The 21,682-nt window shown below is 39.5% G+C and overlaps 1 protein-coding gene across 3 annotated transcripts in view; it reads left to right on the top strand.

The window, feature by feature from the left end:
• The window catches only part of ARHGEF26 (Rho guanine nucleotide exchange factor 26), a 59,241-nt gene that overhangs the window by 2,352 nt on the left and 35,207 nt on the right, over positions 1-21,682 (top strand). Inside the window, exons 2-5 of one of the 3 annotated variants that reach the window (XM_061452730.1) lie at positions 652-691; positions 2,648-2,790; positions 8,502-8,558; positions 12,904-13,064. In XM_061452730.1, the coding sequence (XP_061308714.1) occupies positions 652-691; positions 2,648-2,790; positions 8,502-8,558; positions 12,904-13,064 (401 nt within the window). Of the gene's footprint in view, positions 1-651; positions 692-2,644; positions 2,791-8,501; positions 8,559-12,903; positions 13,065-21,682 lie in introns of all 3 variants that reach the window. The other 2 variants (XM_061452729.1, XM_061452731.1) reach the window with 2 other exon arrangements.

Here is a 21,682-nt window from a genome sequence, read left to right as displayed (position 1 = left end):
AATAGTAACTGATTAAATTGTGAACTCCTACAGCATAGGAAGGTGGTTTGTTTTGGTTTGGTAACAGATTTGTAACAGTAAGTTGTATTTAAAATAGGAGGACATGATGTTGTCCTGTCCTTACACCCTAAACTCTTTTTGCTGATAATATTTTCTTTAAATAGACCTCTTAGACCATAAGACTTGTTGCACCAAAAGAGCTGTTTTATTTCAGGGGTTTCTTTAGTCTTATCATTAGTTTACAGAATATTTGATGTGGCTGTTATTTGTAGAGTGTGTGGAAAGTGGCAGCTGCTCAGTCCTGCACCTTATGTCCTCGTAGGAAAGGCCCAGTGACAGGGGACAAGTTGAGAGTTCATTGAATTCTTGTAAAGCTAGTAGTATACTACGCTTTTGAAGCGTAGGAAAATGAAGCATTTGGGACAAATACGTATAAAAAGCACACAAGAGAAGGAAAACTAGAGCAGCTTTTCACCTTTTGTGTGGAAACAATCATTTTCATGAATACGTGTCCAGCTCCAGAAGTTTATAGATTAGGGTCTGTCAATTTGGTGCCTAAGTATCAAATAAAACAGAAGCTCTTGGTACTGTTAGTTATTTTTGCATTCTTCTTTTAATGCGTATTCATCTCTTTCATGTTAAAATCGTCAGAAGAAAGTGCTGAAAGGACAAGGAACGTTTGATGGAGAAGGTAAGTCCTTTTCTGTACAGACTTGATAATATGCTCAATCACGAGAAATGAACTTCAGGATCATTTTGCGCACTTTCGTATGTAGTCAAAGGCTAAGTACCTTGTTTTACAGTAAACTGGCTAGAATATGGAACTGTAACTTTGGTTCTAGACATACTTTAGAGACTATTTTAAAGAATACAGAATGGCAGGCTAAAAATTGGGGTTTAGAGGCTTCTTTTGCATTCAAACTCCTGTCCCTCCTAGAAGATAAACTGACCAATGTGTCCATATCAGCTCTGACAGTTCTTTAGAATTACATGGATGAGGCTTATTCTTCCTCCATTTGGCACTGCCTTCCTGCCTGTTCCTGGTGTCTCCTCCCAGGTGCAAGATGTAACTTTTGTGCATCAGCTAATGGGTTTGGGGTAAACACCTGCAGCAGGTGCCTGAATTGTTGCTCCTTGAGTTTATGGTTCATGCAGCTATTTCACTCTTTTCCTTGTAAGGCAAGGGTGCTGGAGTGAATTCTTTGACTTCCTAATACTCTTGCTACAAGTTTCAAGTTCGTCAGAAGAATGCTGTCTGTGTATCTGTTTTTTATGTTACTCATTAGTTCCAGGCTTTGCCAAGTTTGCTGCTTTTCTCAGTATTTTGACACGAAAAAATCTTTCCTGGCTATGAGTCCATGGCAGTTTCATTGTAACAACTGCTACTTTCTTGGCTTTTATTTGCTAGATGCCTCCTTAAGGTCATCTCAGCTGCTGTGTTGCCTTCCTTTTCTTCTTGTTTCTATTCAAAACATTCCACTTTATCCTCTCTGCATCACCCTTACTTTCAGCTTTCTAATGCTATCTCCTGATGATGCTTTCTACGTTATCTTCCAGTGGCTTCCTTTTATCTTGGACTGATCCCAACTAATAACTTTCTCTGTAATGCCTCTCAGAATTCAGTTGCTGTACACAATTTCCTGACTTAAAAGTGTATAAACTATACAGCCATGTTCCAAAGAACAAATACAAAAGGCCAGACCTTGTGTAAGATTTAGCCACAGCTATATGGTCTGAGCAGGTGAAACAGATCCAGCCAGCTTGGTGTAAGACCTCAGGAGCTGCAGCTGTGCATGGAGCAGCTACACCTTTTGCTCCTTTCTCTTGTAGGGGAAGATTAGCTATTGTCCAAATCCTGGCCTGTCTCTGCACTACTGTTTAGAGTTTGCTTTCTTAGCACTTAATCCTTCTTTGTTATTTTGGCCTCAAATTTCTCTGTCCTTTTTCTGACTGCTTTTAAAAAGGGTGTGTGGTAAGGAGGTTGGGAAATGGAAAAGTTATGCTCCACACCTGCATTTCTTTGCCATTGATATTACTGAATTAATATTAATACCAAATTAATACTGAAATACATAATGAATGTATTTTTACCTCAAGGTTCATAGGCCTCCTGCTTACCCAAGCAAGCTTGGGAGTTTCTGTTTGGAATAACTTGACCTCAGATTGCTGAAATTTGGATCATTACCTTCTTTTAGTGAAATGCAAAGATGGTAATTTAAAGCTGACAAAGTTGGTATGGATAGTGGATTTACAATGGTATGGTAGATTAAAATAGCTAGACCTCCAGATTAATGACTCTGTTCTACTGACATGCTTGTTCCATTTTTAAATTGCTGGCTAATTATGAGACATTGTACAGCAAACCAAGGAAGAAAAAATTGTTTTCTGCTTTTTCTTGACAAAGGATGCATCTGTTTTTTAATTCAGTCAGTGTGGATCTTTTTGGTAGCGGTACAGTGATCCATTGTTACTGTGCTGCACCATTGTCCATCCTAAATAAGATGCTATCTTTGTCTTGTGGAGTTTGTGAACGGCACATTGACATTTTGGTTTCTTTCATTGTTTAGATGTTAACTTACAGTTTTTATGAAAACAACTAAGCTAACTTTCTAGCAATTAATGGCATATTGGTGTTGTTTTATAGAAGATGCTGTATTATATCAGAACTATAAAGAAAAAGCTTTGGACATAGATTCTGATGAAGAGTCTGAGCCTCGAGAGCAGAAATCAGATGAAAAGATTGTTTTTCACTGTAAGCCCCTGAGATCAACATGGAGTCAACTGTCTGTTGTAAGTATTTGATCATCACATAGCCAGACAAAGACGGAGTATCTAGCAATCTGTTGAAGCAAGTCTCTTTACTTGGTACTGGAGTTTTTGGATGAAGTTTGTCACCTTTTCTGTTCCAAAATATAAGATGTCTCTGAATACTTATTTTTTTTCCTCCAACAACTTTACAGCTATTGAGATGTTATTAATCCAAATCCAGAGGTCTCAATTTAGCTTTTGTCTAGGTTTTATATAAGGTAACTCCAAAAGCTTAAGGAAAGCATAAATCATGTTTTAGCAGTCAATGCTAGTAGGTATAGACTGATGCTCCTGCCAGAATCAGTTTCTTTGGTTACCTGACACCTTCCTTTTTCTAGTATAGGTGTTTGTCGGCTTCTGTGGCCACACCACAGAGTGGTTGGAGTATGTGATTGAAATTACCAAGAAAAAACCTCTATAGTTTTAAGATGAAATTAAATACAAGTTCGAAATGTAAACGAATTAATACTTAATATTTTTACACTTTTAAGATGCTGATTTTTTTTTTTGTTGTTGTTTTTTTTTTTTTGTCCAGCAGAGTTTAAAAAGAAAAAAGAAGTATGTCTCTTGCACACAATTGCCAGTGTGGCAGTGTTGGCCATACTGCTGCAGGTCCTTAGAGTTATGGTTCACAGGCATGCATGATGATGCATCTGGCTGTTCTGAATGACCTATGGTCAGAAAGCTCAAAAAGACCATTTTACATCCTCACAGTGTGTGAACTCGAAGTGAAATCTGCGTAGTTCCTTTGTTGTTCTTCATAGTTTGCTTTCAGTGAATTGGAGCTGTGCAGACCAAACTTTAATCGGGACTTAGTCCTGTTCATTTTTTTAATTGCTAAACTTTAGTTTTCTTTTTGTAAAGACAACATGGAAGTCCTGATCAATTACTAGTCTTTGTTTCTGTGCAATTGAGAGAGTTAATTTTAGGGTCCTGTATTTGGCAAGGACACAACTTTACTGATCCGTTAAGCGGGGGGGAGTGCCTGTGTGAATTCACTAAAAGGGTGAATTATACTAAAGAAAAGCTTCAGTTAGTTACAAGCAAGTTTCTGCCAAATTGTTCTGAATAGCTGTAAGCCTCCTTCAAGTTGGTTTGACAGGATATATTTAAAGGAAACCATTTTAGATTGTGGTATTCTACTATACTTAGCAGAGTCTGTGAAGGATCTGCAGTGGATTTTTCTTAGCAGCATTGTTAAACAAAGTAGAATTTGCTGTTTCAATCAGTACAGTAAACTTGCTAGCTTCCCTCTTAATAAGATGGCAAATTAATGATGCTAGTTAATACTTTACAGGTTTTCATTGTATGCATGATTTTGAGATGAAAGAAACTAAAAAAAAAAACCTGTTTCTGTGGTTAATTTTATCCTTTGATCATTTCTGTGGCTTCTGGATGGATATCCCTAAAATGAAGCATTTGGGATTTCTGTTGGGTTTTGTTTATGTAATTTGTATCATTATGTAGAACCTCATCTTTGTATGTGGTATAAGAAAGATTATTATGGCATGATCACCTAGGATACTTGACTGCTAGGGTCATTGGCTATATGTATCCTATATAAATTAGTTACTGAGGCTCAGCAAAATCTTCTAAGGCTATTTAGATTGTCTAGAAGAGCTGTCTTAGAGATGTTGACGACCTTTTGCAGTTTAAGATATTGAAATATGAATCCCTCTCGTTCAGTAATTATAAAGAAAGCATAAGAATGTGGTTTTGAAACGATGTGCTTAATGAAAAAAAATGTGCTTAATATTGTAAAATGTTTGTTTATAATGAAGTCAACTAGGTTGGGGCTTTTTTTCTACCTCCTAGGCAAGCTAGCAGTTATGTTCATCAGCTGAAGTATTTTGGAAGGAATGCTATTCAGTAACAATAATAATTTCAAAACCATTAATTTATCATGAGACCAAAATAATATAAAGATCATTTCAGTAAGAGAACCTTCCTGTACCGTGCTCACGGTTATATAAACCAACTTGTGTCTTTGTGATTTCTAGCACAGGAAACTTCCTCATTGTCTTTACTTGATTTACAAGATTGAAAGTGAGGAGTATATGGGAAAAGGGAGTGCACTGTGAAAACAAAATACGGGAATCTGAATCTCATTGTATCTGGGTTTATAACTCTGAAAAATCTATGCATTGTCAATGTGTATTAAAAAGTGAATGTGGAATTGTAATAGCAAGTCATCTGGAAAATGATTTCAACATATATTATGAAAGAGGGAAAATACTATGTTTATGGTATTTGTTAGCAGTGACTATGCTAGGAAATCAAGTGGAAAGGGAGGAGAAAGAATCCACTCTTTCTGTAGGATGTTTCTTTGGCCATATAGGCTTGACAGCTATATGGAATTGTCAAATCCTTTGATAATAAAAGGGCATTTCTGTCTTCCTGCAGTGTACACACAAATGTGAAACTAAGATTGAGCTTTTAAGGGGACATTTAAAGGTGCTGTTTAAACCCAGTTCATTTCACATTTCTCTCTTCAACCCTCTTCTTTAGGTTCCTATTACAGATCAGACAGTAGTATCTAAGATTAGTTCAGCTAGCAATATGTAAGCAGATGGTTATGTAAGGAGCTACCTTATCTACTATCTCTGTTCCTTCCAACCTTCATCTATTAATTTTAAAGTTTAATTTAGGGAGCATGACTAGTATTTCCAAGATGTATTCCAATAGAATCTTGCAATGTTTTTGAAGAATTTCAAACAGATCCTAGGCGGTGATACCAACTTGTGCATGATATTGAATGTGTTTACTTTCCAACAAATGCAGCATTTGGTGGGTGTGGATACTGAGTATGTGCATTATTGTGCATGCAAAGAATCACAGCAGTGGTTAGTTTGGAAGAGACCTCTTGAGTTTTCTTGCCTCTGCTCAAGGAAGGTCATTTAGAATAAGTTGTCCAGGACTGTCCAGTAGTCTTCACTGTTTCCATAGGTGGAGACCTCGCTGCCTCTCTGGGCAACCCATTGCAGAGTTTGACCACTGCATCAGACTGGTGGACTTTTGACTTTGATGTCTGGTGTTCCAGGTTATTACCATTCAGCCTGGAGAATGATATATGTTCACTTTTCATTACTACTGTCAATGCTGCTGGATTCTTACAAATATTCTTGAGATCTAACACTGGAAACGGATATCCCATGGTCTGGGTAATGCTCATAATTATTGAAGCATTTAATATTAAATGGGTGTTTTAGGATTAAGTCCTCCATATCATGCCCAGTAGATTCCATGTATTTATGTAGCACTGCACTGAGATTTTGCATGTTCTCTCAGCTGCTCTCTCTCTGACCCAAGCTTTGGTCATCTTATCTGTTGTTTTTCTGATCATCTTCCTCTCATCTGGGACAAGCACAGTTGTGATTTTTTTTTTTTTTTCATTAATTTGGAAACATGCTGCAAGTTGCTTTACCAGGTTACTCAGTGTCGCCTTTCCATGGTTGTCTCTTGTCTGTGGTATCAAACAAAAACTACCTTGTTTTACTGTTGAGGAGCTTCATGGCAAATCTTTGTGTTAGCTCTTGTTTCTCTCCCAGTATCAAAGGGTGGATGTTCAGTTTGGTTTATGGTGCAACCCCTTAACTATATTTCTCAAAGAATTACTTCTGGTGAATTCTCCCACTGCAGCGCCTCCTTATTCTGGAGGAACTTATTGTACATAACCACTGAGGTAATCTGTTGTTCTGTTACCCTTTCCTCCTTATCTCCATGGTTTAATCAGTCATAACTTATTGCTGGAAAACAGCAGTCCAGTGTGATAGTAAGATTTTTTTGTAGCTGTAGTGTTGGGCCTCTTCTGTTCTTCCTGGTTATGTTTTTAGCTTGTATTAAGATTTTGTTTGCACAGTATCACAAATGTGATTTTTTTTTTTTTTTTTTTTTAGGCTATTTCAGCTAAAACATTTTGGACACTTCAAAGTAGGAGTTGAATTTTCTCTCGTAGAGTATGCCAAAAATAGTCTCCATATTTGAGCGTCTTTCTTTTTGAAAATGTTGCTGTTGATCAAGAATATAAGGTTGAGCCATTTGTTTATTACTGTGTACATTAATATGTACTTTGCATGTACACACCCATGTATGACAAAATAATGATCATGAAACACAGCTACAGCTTTCTGAACAGAATACTGCAGTTGTTGCATCGACCTCACAGGAAATTTGCAGTTGCTGTATTAACAGGAAGCATTGAAATATCTTGGATATGTTCATAGGTATTTCCTGTGTTGGCATATTTTTAGAAAAGTCTTCCACTGCATCCAGAAAAAAAGTGACACTGTACTTCCTAGTGAGTGCTTTAAACCTTTCAGGTCGTTGATTGAAACGTACCTTAAGAGTGTAGTAGAAAGGCATCTAATCAGTTCTAGCTTGGTATTCAGAAGTGTATGCTTGTGGTGACACAGGAACCTGTAACTCTTATTCAGAAGAAAAACTGCTCAAACTCTGGAATATTTATGTTGGTTTTGTAAGTATGTACATGTGTGTATATGCTATGGTGTGCACACAAACTAAAGCACAGCAATTCCAAATGTTGTGTCATCTTTACTCTTGAGCCTGCTCTCCAAGTTTTGGGTGCCTGGTATGCAGGAATAAAATGAGGTATAAAATATCCTTTAAAATTCCAGGGAACAAGTAGAGCAAGAAGACAACACTCTTGACAATAGTACTTGAGGAGCTTTTGGAGAAGACTGAAAAAAAATGAGAGAATCTATATGCATCTGCTAGGTCTCATGTCCCATGACATTTACTCTGCAAATAGAATAGTATCTTTCAGATGTGTAGTGCAGTGGATTTTCTCCTCTCCTCAGGTCCAGTGTGTTGTATGCGCATGACCCTACTGTTTTGGGGTCCTATGTGCAACACCCCTCTAAGAAATGTGTAGTCAGTTCTTCCTTGGCGCTTTGCTTTCTGGTTTGTTTTTTAATACTTCCCTGTTAAATGGCGTAATGCATGTGATTTGCACCAGGAACAAATAAACTTCAAGGGTCTCTGGTGTGGAATTTGGTAGCTGAGCGTGTGGCTTCAGGCTGTGGAAAACATGGCTATGGCTGCAGTTCCTGATGGTTGTCTGTGGAGAGCTGGGGCAGACTTGTCTTGGGTGATTTGGCTCTAGGGTGCCAAGTGGGGAGAGGCATTGTAGGGTTGAGAATAGAAATACAGGACTTCTCCATGTCTGTTTAGAGTAAAGCTGGAGCTCCTCTGAAATAATGTTTTGGCCAACACCAAAGGTCTCTACACCTTTAGATGTGTTTAACAAATGAATACACTGAGACATATCAGGCTGACTTGGAAAACAAACCTTGTGATGTGTGTGTGTCAGTCAGGAAATTATCTTGAAATGAGAAAGCAGTTTCTGTGTGTGTGTGTGTGTCTGTGTGTGTAAAATCCAGGGGTGCTGTGCATGGTGATAGTGATTTGACCGTGCATGTTCTTGCTGCAGTATTTCTGTGTTTGTGTCGTGGGATAGTTTTTAATGAAATTATTTAGGTTTTGATAAGTCAAATGGCAGATGTTTTTGACTCAATTTCTTATTTCTGCTGGTTCGTTACTCCCTTTCTGAAGTGGACAGATGCTTTAGCTGAATTATTAGTATGATGTTTTGATAGTCCTGTTGAGTGTTTTTTAAGTCACATCTTTTCCTACAAAAGATGTTAAGAATTTTAATTTTTTATATATATTTTTAGGTGAAGAAGAATGGATTATCAGAAGCGATCAGCCAGGAAGAAAGAAAAAGACAGGAGGTACTTTTTTGAAGTAACACACTCATTTTGGTTGATTGTTTAGGGATGCACTGTATGCCTCTTTTAATACTCTTTATTTGTTGATAAGGAGACAAGTTCACCACACTGCTTCCTGACCTGGAGTGAAGTATCTTCTCTCCCCAGGGAAAATAAATAACCAAAACCTGTGTGTTGCTGATGTGCATATGTCCCTGCCATGGGTCTCCTGCCAACATCCTGTGGGTCTTGCTGGAGAAGTGATTCCTAGGTATGCTCACTCCAGCAGATATGGCCTAGTTGATGGCTACTGGGCAGCAGCAGTCACTGCTGCATGCTGTGCCAGGGAAGGTGTACAATTAACCTGGTGTTCACAGAGGGTAGGAGGTGGCACATAAATTTTTAAAAGCAGTGAGGAGCAAAGAACAGCTTTTTACAATGCTCCTTAGTTGTAACTAATCCTGTGAAGTCGTGAACAATTCTGAACACGCGAACGGTGTGTATCTGGTGTAACTAACCTTTCTCCTTTCACACTGAAATGAAGTAGGTGCTTCTATGCTGGCAGCAGTACAGGCAACAGCAGCAATTACTGATGTAGTTACCTTATCTCTCTCTGTCTTTCTCCTTTGATCCTTTTGTCCTCTAGCTTTACTCTTTCTCTTTGCTCCTTTTGTCCACTTGATCTGCTTTACCCTCCTTCCTTACTTACAGGGGCTATATCAAAATGAATGAGAGGTGTTGAAAAGAATAGCGTGACCTAGCCAGCTATATCCCTGCAGTTCTTGAGGTATGTCCTTCACAGGGAAAACAAAACAAAAACCAAGTGTTGTTTTTTTTCTAATAGAAACACTAGCATTTCCTGCTGTGGTAATTTGTTCCAGTGTCTTCATTTTGCTTCAGGACATACCTCGGTGAATATAGCCCAGTGAGATGTGACGGGTATTTTCTGTGAAGCTTAGAGTATAGCAAGCCTCAAATGTTAATTTAGCTGTGTAACCTACAGCTGCTGTGTTCATTCCTGAAATACAGAAACATCTTGTGTTACATACATGGGATTTAGGCAATGGTTTGTTCATTTTGGGTTTTGGTATTTGTTTCTTCCATAGTGTTACTACATTTCCTTGGCTGTTTTCTTTTGCTTGGGGAAAATGCAGTGCAGCAATTCAGGCCATGTGTCCTGCTTTTGTCTCCTCCTGCTGGGAAGCTTTGAGGCATGATGCATTTATTTCAGTCATATCCTTCAGCTGAGTTTAGCCTATGTTTCCTGGAGTCATATTTACATCCTTTCAAAGAGAACAAGTTCTTTAGATGCCTTTTAAATGTAAAGTCTTCAGTGTTATCATAAATGTTTTCAAGCCTGATAGGGTTTTTTTATTTGAATATTAGAGGCCTATTCTTTCAGAGAGTGTCTAAATAAATACTCTGAAGATGTAGTTGTACTACCAAGTTTTCCTTATGCTGTATTTTTTTAAATTGCTCATTATCGGTTGTTCTTTATCTAGTCTTTAAATTGCTTTTTAGAGCCTATTAGATTATTTTTGCCATTATAACATATTGTCACTGCAGAAAAAATGTTTGCTTATTACCTTGATTAAATGTCAGTGTCATACAGTCATACACATACCATCTTTCAGAACACATTAGTGAGATGGATCTCTGTGCATCTTTTGTCTAAACAATAGACAGACTGATGTGAACTGAAACTTTTTTGATGTTTTATTGTAAGCTGGGAACACTTAACTGTGCCATATGTATACAAACTGCAGTATGCATCTGGCCTTTTGAGTGTTTCCTGTCCATCAGGAGTCAAACCTCTGCTTACCTTGCTATCAGGCAAATGAACCACAGAATGGTTTCAGATGTCATTCATAAACAGTGTTAGCAAGCACCTGGTAAACAACCACATTCAGAGGCTGGGGTGGTGTAGTTACTGTATGTCAAAGTCAAGATTGTTCCTTAATCGTTTTTTATTCTCCAAAATGTGTTTGGGTCATGGTAAGATGATACACTCTCCCTCCTTACACATTAGAAGCAAAGAATCTTTCTTTGTCTGACTTTGTTCTGAATTTGTTTAATGACTTTCTGTTACCAAACTGGGAAGATATCCATGAGGGTCTTCAGTAAAAGCATGAATAAAACCCTTCCAGAACAATAATAGGAGAGCTTATATATTTGCCTGTGTTGAAAAATGTCTGGGTAGAAACGAATTAGACATGGTACTCTACAGCAGTTGTTAGGTAAATCCTTTCTTTGTGAGCACAGCTGGCAAAGAGGTACAGTGAGACTGAAGACTGGAAACATAACTGCCAGGCAGAGGCCAAAATACCCTTTTGGGGCACCTTTCTGTACATTGTTTGCTGAACAGTGGATAGGTTTGCCACCAGAGTTTGGTTAATGCGTATGCTCTCTATAAATTCTTGAGGCTGATGAGCTTGGCAGGTAGTTTAACAGTGTTTCAGGGATCACCTTTGCAAACCTTGTGCAGCAGTTTTGACTCTTGAGAGTAGTATGTAGTATGTTGTAGCTGTTACCCAACTGTTGCTGTATCTTTCATCAGATCCCTTCAGCTTTTTAAATAGATAGTAAGATAGACTACTAGTACATACATTAAGCCTCCTTTGCTTGTTTCTGTAATGGCCTTGTAGGTTTTCTGTGAGTGCAGTCATGTTTGCACTGCTTCAGCCTTTAAGGCTTCAGCTAAAGCAAATTTTGTTTTGTTCTAAGAAACCCAAAACTTGTTATTTGATTATGAAGATCCCAGTTCTTTGAGGAAGACTATTTAGAAAAGTAGGAATAATTTTCAAAGCACAGCCTGGGAACAATGAGATTCAGGATACCCAAGAGAAATTGTATTTGGTTAAAAGCTTACCTTAGTAACACCAGCAGAATTCACTAGGCTGGAACTCTAAGAAATCTTATGAACAAATGTCCCTTGGAGAATGTTTTGCATTTTTTTTCCTATTATGGTTTGTCTCTTTTGGTGGTTGGAAATAGGAAGACTACCTTCAACCTGCCTATAGTTTCCCTTGCCTTTACCTGGTCAGGGAAGAGCAGGGTTTCTCTATTGCATGTACATAAGACCATCTGAGTGAACTCCTTCTCCAGACTGTAAGCTGCAAGACTGTTTTTCTGTTTGTAGAGCCATGGGCATTAGCCTTTCTAAATACTCAGACCTGCGCTGTGTCATTGAAAGTACATGTTTCTCCTTCAGTTTGAGAATGCTTAGAGAAGTTAGTTGCAAATAACTAATGAAATTACAGATACAAGTATTAACATTAGTTACATTAAAAACAAAGTTATATTGCTACCTCTGCTGATTGTATAATTCTATGTTAGTAATGCTTGGAAGGTAGCACTGATGACAAATATGACTTAGTGGAGCTCTTGACAGAAGGGCTTAGGGAATTTTTTTTCCATGTATATGCATACAAGAGCTCTATTAGTCCAACAGCACGTAAAGCCTAGAGAGGGGAAAGATGTCTAAAAGCTGGATAGGTTTTTACATGAGATGAGCATTTCCATAGAAACAAGTAAGTGAATTTCAAAGTCCATTAAAAGTTTGCTTTGTGTCAGCCAGCTGATGAAAGTTACCATGGCCACCCTTTAAGTGGTAGGGTGATAGAACAGAGTTGTTTGTGGGAGGAGAGGGAATTTGCTGGAGGTGTCTCTCTGGTGCCTGGTCCCTAATGCCTGAAGGGGATGGTGGCTGCTGACCCTCCTGTCTGCTCTGCCTCCAGGCTTCTGGCCCTGCTGCACATAGCTCCTGCAGCTTGGTTTATCCGGTGCCTGCTCTGGATGACTAAAGCCTAAATTTTATGAAGGAAAACTTTGCTTCTCTGCAGATGCTGGCAGAGTTCAGTTACACGTGATGCTTTCAGGTAAATAGCTTGTCAGCTTCCGTTTAAAAATTGAAAAAGCAAATACTGGCTGGTCAACAGTAGTATGACTGAGAGAAGCTTCCAGGTGGACCACAGAAACATACATGTTTTTTAATTTGAAACCAAACCACCCAACAGCAAACCCCATGTTTCATGAGTAAGAATGGGGAATGATTGCAGTTGGTGTTACGTTTGTTTTTTTTTTTTTCTTCAAACTCTGTTTGCAGTTGCATTGAAATGTCTGAATATAGACTATTTTAAAAAGTTTTTGGTGGGATTTTTTTTCCCCTTGTATTAAGTCACTCATTTCTAAGTAAACAATGCAGCTATCATGGAAATGAATGTTTATGTTGCAATTGCTATCTTACATTCAGTAACTTTACTTTGCACCCCTCCTCCACATTTTCTTTTAACAAAACAAACAGAAAAGAAACCAAAAGAGAAAAGCCTAGTCCATAATAAGCCTTTTCTTTCCTCACTCCACTTTGCAGGCAATATTTGAAGTGATATCTTCTGAGCATTCTTATTTGCTGAGCTTGGAGATTCTGATCCGGATGTTTAAAAATTCGAGGGAACTGAGCCTCACGATGACCAAAACGGAGAGCCATCACCTCTTCTCCAATATCACAGATGTTTATGAAGCAAGCAAAAAGTAAGTTTAGCAATGCATGTCTACATTTAAAAAAATATACTGTAAAAAAATTATATTTAAAATTTAGTAATTATAAATTTATTTGTATTTTTAATTATGCCTGAGGGGTGATTACTGGAAGTCAAAATATTGTTCAGGCAAGTAATGGAACGCAGTATGCAAAATAGTGTCTTTGGTGTTACCACAAAATGCAGGAGCAGCTGCCACGTTGCAAATTCAGCAAAAAATTAGGCCTGACTTTAAGAATGAGAAGTCAAGTGTTGCACATCTTAATATGTGGAGTCTTAGTTTTCGATAAGCTGTAAATAAATGAGAATGGAACTTGAATTTTTCTTCTTTGAGAGCACTGAAATATATGTGCTCTGCAATGCTGGAGAGTCATTTAATGGAACACAAACAGCTGAAGTTTTACTTTGCTAACCATAGGTTCTGGTTTTGTAATGTGAACAAGCCCTTGTCTTATATTGTATTTTCCTTATATAACTTAGAGGTAGCTCCTTGAATAGCGGAGCTTTGTTTAGTACAACTTTATTGATATATGGTATTGTTTGCAGACTGAGGCTCTGCCTTACCTATACTCTTGTTCTCTGAAGCATCTTGCTCTTACTTGGAAAAATCTTAGCTTTTCTCACCAGAATACTCTTTTTTTTTTTTTTAAGTTGGACGGTTTTTTACTTTTCTGCCTGTACTGCTTTAGTAAGAGCACTTACAGGTAGGCTGGACTGGAGGTGTCCAGTTATTGTTTTAATACTTGTTGGGACATACAAGCAAGTTTCTCACTGAAGTCTGAAGTAATCATATATAATGACAGCTGTTCTTCCAAAACTAGTTTGAAGATGGGAAGGCACAAATAGCAGTGGACACACACATGAATTTGACAGAATCACCATGCCACTGTGCTTAAGTTCACATTTAATGGGGTAGGAATGGTATTAGTTTATCTGAAAATTGGTAGGGAAGGACAGACCATGGTGTTTTTTAGTAGAAATAAATATCCTTCAAGCAGTTCCTAAGGAAAATGTTGATACATTAAGCATGCATAGCTAGTCTTTACAGTCCACCAAATTATCCCTAGTGTGCCATTATTAAACGGAAAAATGGAGCAAGAGTTTCATACTTGCTCTTAAGAATGGACTCTTGCCAGTGATTTCCTTGATCAGTTGAATCACTGTTTACTTTCTGTGGAGCACTCAACGTGCAGAATTGCATCATACTGTGTGACTGTGGTATCTTTTATGTAAACAGCACAGGCATTTTAGTGTTTAGGAACAGTGCTTGTGCACACCACAGCACCTGACACCAGGGACTTGTATTTCTATTAAAAAGATCTGCTGTGCTGGGCTTTTTGCCCCCTTTTTTCACTTTGGTAAGTTTCCTCAGTACCAAATCAATAATGAGCAAAATGGACACGCTACAAATATTGCCTAATGAAGAGGAAATGTTGGCAGACCACGATACAAATGCTGAAGAGTCTTGTTTATGACTGCTGATAATTACTGCCATCATTATTTAATATGGGACATGTATACAGATGTGCACTCCACAGTGTACTGCAGAGTTATAAATACTCAAAACTCTATTCTAAAAAGTTGTTTAACGAGGCTTTACTTTTGTATAATTTGTTCATTGTCTTGGCCTGTTTAATAGCAATATCAGCAGGTAAAGTACTAAAACATAAAGTCTGTGTTTCTTTTCTTACATCTTCTTTCCAATTTGAAATAGCACAATGGCTAAAAGATGCACACTGGCCTAGATAAGGTACTGATTATCTTAACTAGAGCACTGTACAGCTTTAAATGTATCTTTCTACCTGTGGAACAGAAAAATATTAGCCTTCTTTCAGAAGTGGGGCTAATGGTTGGATAGGAATCTGTAAGGCTGGGGATATTGCTGGAGTTGTTTCTTCCCACCTTTGCCAATTTTTAGGTTTTGTTTTGTTGGGTTTTTTTGGTTTTTTTTTTTTTTGTTCCCTTTTCTTTTGTCACCTTCTTGTAGAAACTGATGTTCTGAACTTTGTAGTGTTATACCTGCATTTACCTTTGTGGAACTTCTCAGGTGTCATGTTCCCATCATGATAATGTCCTTTCTTGGTGTCTGTTTCTCTGAAGTCCTATGAAGTCTGCGGAATCCTGCACCTCTTCTGCTGCAGTTTGATTTTGTCTTCTCAAGTTTCTGCAGTAATAAGATTTTGTTTTGTGGAGCATGCATGTGAGAGTCTAAAGTATCGCGTCAAGTGCAAATCTAATTTAGGAGCTATAGAACAGTTGTACATTTATTTGGACTTAATTGGTATACTTTCATTTCTCCATGTCCCTGTTCCCTTCTGTTTCTCTTAGAGTTGAGGTCTTTTGCCAGGAGCAGGGTATTGTCTGAAGCCACAGCCATCACAGGAATGGGAGTTGCACAACAGCCATGTTGTCAGGAAGGGCAGGTTATCAGAGTCCTTATTTTCCAGGAGTAGTACTTTTTAAAGGTTTCTCCTTACATGAAATGTGAATTGTTAAAAGTATCATGAGCCCATATTTTGCTAGACAAACGCTGATGGTGCAGAACCATTGAGTTAGAGGGGAACTGACATCTTTTTTTAGAAAGCTTAATAGAAATCAAAGGTTTAATTGGGCTGCAGGCTTTGCGTCTTGTTGGGTTGTTTCCATAAGCCACAGCTGACTGTACTAGTATAGCTGTGTGAATCGGGGGGTGTTGTTTCCTGCATTGAAGAAGCCTTCCAAATCATTAAATCAACTTTAAGTCTCTCTCTCTTAAAATATTTAAAGCAGAGATGGGGGTAGGGAGAGCAATATTTTTAGGGGAAATCTTACAGCCCTTTTGATTAACAGTCCTTAAAGGGAGGAGGAGGGAGTAGGGAGCAAGAATGGAAAAATACCACATTAGCCTAAAATTATAATCTTATTCTTTCTTGTCTGGAAAGGCTAATGCTTTAAGAACTTGGGTTTTTATAACTTGGCGTGAAACCAGAATTTATAATTCCTTTTTTAAACTTAAATGAAAACATATTTTGTTTCCTGAGTTATGCAATACTGTTGAACTATAACAGAACTTTCTGCTGCCTTTCTCCAACCTCATTCGTGTAAACAACAAAAGCGATTTTAGAACAGAAGCCTCTTGGTATCTCTGAACTATTATTTCCCATTTTCAAGGTCTTTCAAGGTAGCAAAAGACATCCTTTTATTATAAAATTGTAATAAAATCGAGCATGTGTCCCATTATGCTCTACTTCAAGCAGCATTTACTTAAAAATACAGAATCTGAGTATGACTGTAATTATCAGTGGTTTTGGTTGCTCAGAGTCTGGTGAGCTGAAGAATCTGAAATGATAAATCTCTTCAGACAAAATTGCTTAAAGCTTATATCTAGGAATTTTGAGTTAGAACATGTTTAATGGAAACTCTCCAGAAACGCCAAGATAGGCTTCTAATGCATGACAAGGCCATTTTGGATGGAACAAAGCTGCTTTTGTTAGAAGCAGAATACCGACAGCAAAGACTGTCTCTGCTTTTGGGAGCTCATTGGAATGTCCCTAACAAAAGAAGGGTTGATCTGAATAATTTGTGCAGCATACAGTGTGTTTATGAAAAGATCTTGTAAGGTGGCTTCAGAAAGCTTAAGTCTTATGTATTTGCCTGTACGTGAAATACTGGATTTCATAGCTGACAGAACACAAAATCATACAAATTGCAATCTGAGCCAGTGAGGGCTATTGGATTGAGATGTAAGCTGATGGGGAAGGCATAGGCCATTCAGGAAGCCATACAGGAATAAAAGCCTGTAGTCTGAGAGTACTGTGCAATCAATCTCGCTAGTAAGAAGAGCTCTCTCCAGTCTCGGTATGTGGTGCAAGAGAGGTCAGCTTCCCAAGGGCCGGTCTTGGGAAAGAGGAGTTACGGGGAAATTAACAAAATGTCATGAAGAACAATTGATCTGACAGGTAAAACCACCAAATTTACAGAAGAAAGGAAAATTTTAGCATTTTTCTCTCTCTCTGGCATTAAGCCAAAAGAAGCTTATTGAATATCAGAAGATCAGTATGAGCAGAAAAAGACATGGACTAAAATATTTCTTATTTCTGACAGTTTTAAACTGGCTCGATTTTGGTAGAGAAGCCCCCAGTGTTTTGTGAGGTAGGCTAACATGCTGTCTAAGTGAATCTTAATTTAATTTTACATATGTAAATTTATGCTAGGAACTAGGTGGGCTTTCTCATAGCACTTTTTTTGTAAATTACGTTAGTGTTTCATCTCTTACCAATGATGCAGCTTCATCTTTTTTCATAGGAAAATACAATCCTAGTCTTTTTTAAGAAGTGTGTGTATTGAATCGTATAAGTGGGCATTAATAACATTACTTTTTGAGAATGCAGAATTCATAGAATCATAGAATCGTTAGGGTTGGAAAGGACCTTAAGATCATCTAGTTCCACCCCCCCTGCCATGGGCAGGGACACCTTACGCTAAATCATATCACCCAAGGCCTCGTCCAACCTGGCCTTGAACACTGCCAGGGATGGAGCATTCACAACCTCCCTGGACAACCCATTCCAGTGCCTCACCACCCTAACAGGAAAGAATTTCCTTCTTATATCCAACCTAAACTTCCCCTGTTGAAGTTTTAACCCATTACCCCTTGTCCTGCCACTACAGTCCCTAATGAAGAGTCCCTCTCCAGCATCCCTATAGGCCCCCTTCAGATACTGGAAGGCTGCTATGAGGTCTCCACGCAGCCTTCTCTTCTCCAGGCTCAACAGCTCCAACTTCCGCAGCCTATCCTCATATGGGAGGTGCTCCAGTCCCCTGATCATCCTCGTGGCCCTTCTCTGGACTTGTTCCAAGAGTTCCATGTCCTTTTTATGTTGAGGACACCAGCACTGCACACAATATTCCAGGTGAGGTCTCACAAGAGCAGAGTAGAGGGGCAGGATCACCTCCTTCGACCTGCTGGTCACGCTCCTTTTAATGCAGCCCAGGATACGGTTGGCTTTCTGGGCTGCGAGTGCACACTGCTGGCTCGTGTTCATTTTCTCATCAACCAGCACCTCCAAGTTCTTCTCCACAGGGCTGCTCTGAATCTCTTCTCTGCCCAACCTGTAGCTGTGCCTGGGATTGCTCTGACCCAGGTGTAGGACCTTGCACTTGGCATGGTTAAACCTCATGAGGTTGGCATCAGCCCACCTCACAAGCATGTCGAGGTCCCTCTGGATGGCATTCCTTCCCTCCAGCGTATCGACCGAACCACACAGCTTGGTGTCATCAGCAAACTTGCTGAGGGCGCACTCAATCCCGCTGTCCATGTCAGTGACGAAGATGTTAAACAAGACCGGTCCCAACACCGATCCCTGAGGGACACCACTTGTTACTGGTCTCCAGCTGGACATTGAGCCACTGACCACAACTCTTTGTGTGTGGCCATCCAGCCAGTTCTTTATCCACCGAGTGGTCCATCCATCAAATTGATGTCTCTCCAATTTAGAGACAAGGATGTCATGTGGGACAGTGTGGAACGCTTTGCACGAGTCCAGGTAGATGCCATCAACTGCTCTACCCCTGTCCATCAGTTCTGTAGCCCCATCATAGAAGGCCACCAAATTGGTCAGGCAGGATTTCCCCTTAGTGAAGCCATGCTGGCTGTCACCAAGCACCTTGTTGTTTTTCATGTGCCTTAGCATGCTTTCCAGGAGAATCTGCTCTAGGATTTTGCCACGCAGAGAGGTGAGACTGACTGGTCTGTAATTCACCCGGTCATCCATTTTCCCCTTCTTGAAAATGGGGGTTATATTTGCCTTTTTCCAGTCGTCGGGAACTTCACCTGACTGCCACGATTTCTCAAATATGGACAGTGGCTTAGCAACTTCATTCACCAGCTCCTTCAGGACCTGTGGATGGATTTCATCAGGACCCATGGACTTGTGCACATTCAGATTTTTAAGATGGTCTCAAGCCAGTTCCTCTCCTACAGTGGGCGCAAGGTCTTCATTTTCACAGTCCCTGTGTCTGCCTTCCAAGACTTGGGTGGTTTGGTCAGAGCCTTTGGCAGTGAAGACCAAGGCAAAGAAGTTGTTCAGAACCTCAGCCTTCTCCAAATCCTGTGTAGCCAGTTCTCCCGTGAGCTTCCTGTGGGGGCCTACGTTCTCCCTGGTCTGTTTTTTATTTGCTACGTACCTGTAGAATCCCTTCCTGTTATCTTTAATACCTCTAGCTAAGTTTAATTCTAACTGAGCCTTAGCTTTCCTAACCTGGTCTCTAGCTTCTCGGACAATATCCCTGTACTCTTCCCAGGCTGCCTGTCCTTGCTTCCACTTATTATAAGCCTCTTTTTTCATTTGCATTTTCCTCAGGAGCTCCTTATCCATCCAACAACGTCTCCTGGCCCTCCTGCTCCTCAATTTGATTGAGACAAGATAGTGATCTGAGTAATCCTTTTTTCCCCTCTTTGGTCTGCAGTGATGGTCTTAGTCTGTGTTCTGCGTTTTATCACAGTTCTTGCTGTTAGCAGGTTTTGAAGAAAGCTGAATAATATCTTGAGGACATCCAGCTGAGTATGGTTACCCTGTTGGATAAGTGCCACAGGTGTGTTCTGGGGGAGAATTTCTGTGCTCTTTCAAAGAAGGTTGTTAATGCTGGAAGCTTTGAAGCAGATAAGTGGCTTATTGATAAGGCTGAATGATTATGGTGATTATGTTGGGTATGGTGGACAGGGTAATGAGAATAAGGGAGAAGAATCCTCCCACATCATGTGGAAGTGAGACATGAGGCACCTGTGGCTCTGCAGAACCTGGAACATTGTCCTGCCCCTCAATAGATGCTGGGGAACACTCAGACCACGCATGGCACTGAGGCTGTTTGAGGTGTTGCACAGCACTGCTGGATTTACCACTTGTGGTTTTTTGCCTTTCTGCCAGCCTTGTTGTATAATCTGCTTTTACTGCCAATGGGGCCTTTTTTGATTGTTGGGAGACTTCAGGGATTCTGGGGGACATTTGTAGAGCAGTGAGCCCAAAATATCCCCCTCACCCCACCCTTTTTAAATTTTATATGCCCACAGAACACATTTATGGATTTGCATCATATTGATGACTTGCACTAAAAACAAGTGCATTTATCCTTGTTTTTCTTCAAGATTGCTTCCTTCGGGGTTGGTTCTGACATCAGCGCTAATTGCTGAACTCTCTGGCTTCACCATCTAGGAATTACTCATTTAGAGGGTTCTTCTGGCAGCTGAAATAAATCCCTGGGTTGACCTGCACTGTTCCTTTGCAAATGACTGGCAGTGTTGGTAAAAACTAACTTCATAATAATATGCAAGTGGAACTTTGGTATGCATTCCTGACCCAGTGATAGTTCTTTTATAATTTAGCCTCTTTATTGGAGACAAGATCAGATAACATGACTTCAGTACTCACGAGCACCAAATCTGAACGCAGTCATACTTTCCTTGACTCATTTTATTGGCTGAACAGAATTTAAAAATCTTTATACATATATCTGCATTTTATAATTTAGTAAATACTTGGCAGTTACCCATTCCAAAAGTGCCCTTGAAGAAAATACATAGTTTTCCAGAAAATACAATGAGCCTTTAGCGTCAAACTGTTCACTTAAACATATTGAAAAGAATACCCTTAACTTGCAGGTTTTCATCCACCATCGTGGTGTGTTTTCATGCTATATCATAGACTAAACTGTTGCCACCTGTTCCTCAGTGTAGGAGAGGGACACAACAGGACAGTACTGAGGCCATGACATTGCCATGGTGACTGTCTGCTTGACAGTGCGTGAGCTTGTTCTTCCCACTGCTGCTGTGCTGCCCTCCTTGGTAATCCAGGCTTTGACCCCGGAGATTTCCTCTTATGTAGCTCTGGTGGGTCACCCACAGTCATAGTGGTGACCAAAGCAGGAAAATGCTTTTTTGGCCAGTACCTGTGGAAGAGTTTCTCAGCCCAAGATACTTACTTGATAGTGAGCTAGAGGGGTTGCCAGTGGGGATGGGTTTAACTTGTAAAAGATTTTCTGAGAACAGCCAGTGGTTTATTTGTTTAGAGTAGTAAAGAGAAATGGTTTTTCAGTATGTTCCCTTCTGTTCTGTGTGAAGTCCTGTTCAAGCTGTCCACTGCGTTCTTGGTTTCAGATGCCCCTCTGAAGGAATGCCAGCTAATTGTAAACTGAATCTATCCAGTTTGCTTGTCTGACTTATGCAGTCCTCTGTGCAGTTAAATATAGCTCATGTTAGATTTCACAGCCTCTGCTCACGTGTCCTTATTTTTGCCTTCGCGCCTGCTCAGAGGATCACTTTTGGAGAGGCTGGCTGAGAATCTTCAGTAATGCTGTGTATGACACGAGTGTTGATGAAGGGCATTTGCAGCTGTCTATCTGTTACCAGTGAATTCAACCTCATCCTCAAGTCAGTTATTAAAACCAGGTAGGACTAGAAGCCAGGATAAACTTCTTTACTACTTCATCACTCTGGCAGATTGTACAGTATCTTCAAGAAACACCAACATAAACATGAAACTTACATTGTCTTTACGTTTCTTTCTCTCCAGTGCTCAATGTATGAAATTTAAATACTAGTTGCATAAAACTTGTACTCCTTCAGAAAATCTGTGT

Source organism: Pezoporus flaviventris, unplaced genomic scaffold (genome assembly GCF_033815535.1).
Source record: "Pezoporus flaviventris isolate CSIRO_AGI_PZ_B2104156 unplaced genomic scaffold, CSIRO_AGI_Pfla_v1 ptg000013l, whole genome shotgun sequence".
In the NCBI taxonomy this organism is placed as follows: domain Eukaryota; kingdom Metazoa; phylum Chordata; class Aves; order Psittaciformes; family Psittacidae; genus Pezoporus; species Pezoporus flaviventris.
Note: the sequence above shows the minus strand (reverse complement) of the source record. Positions and strands in the feature narration are given on the sequence as shown.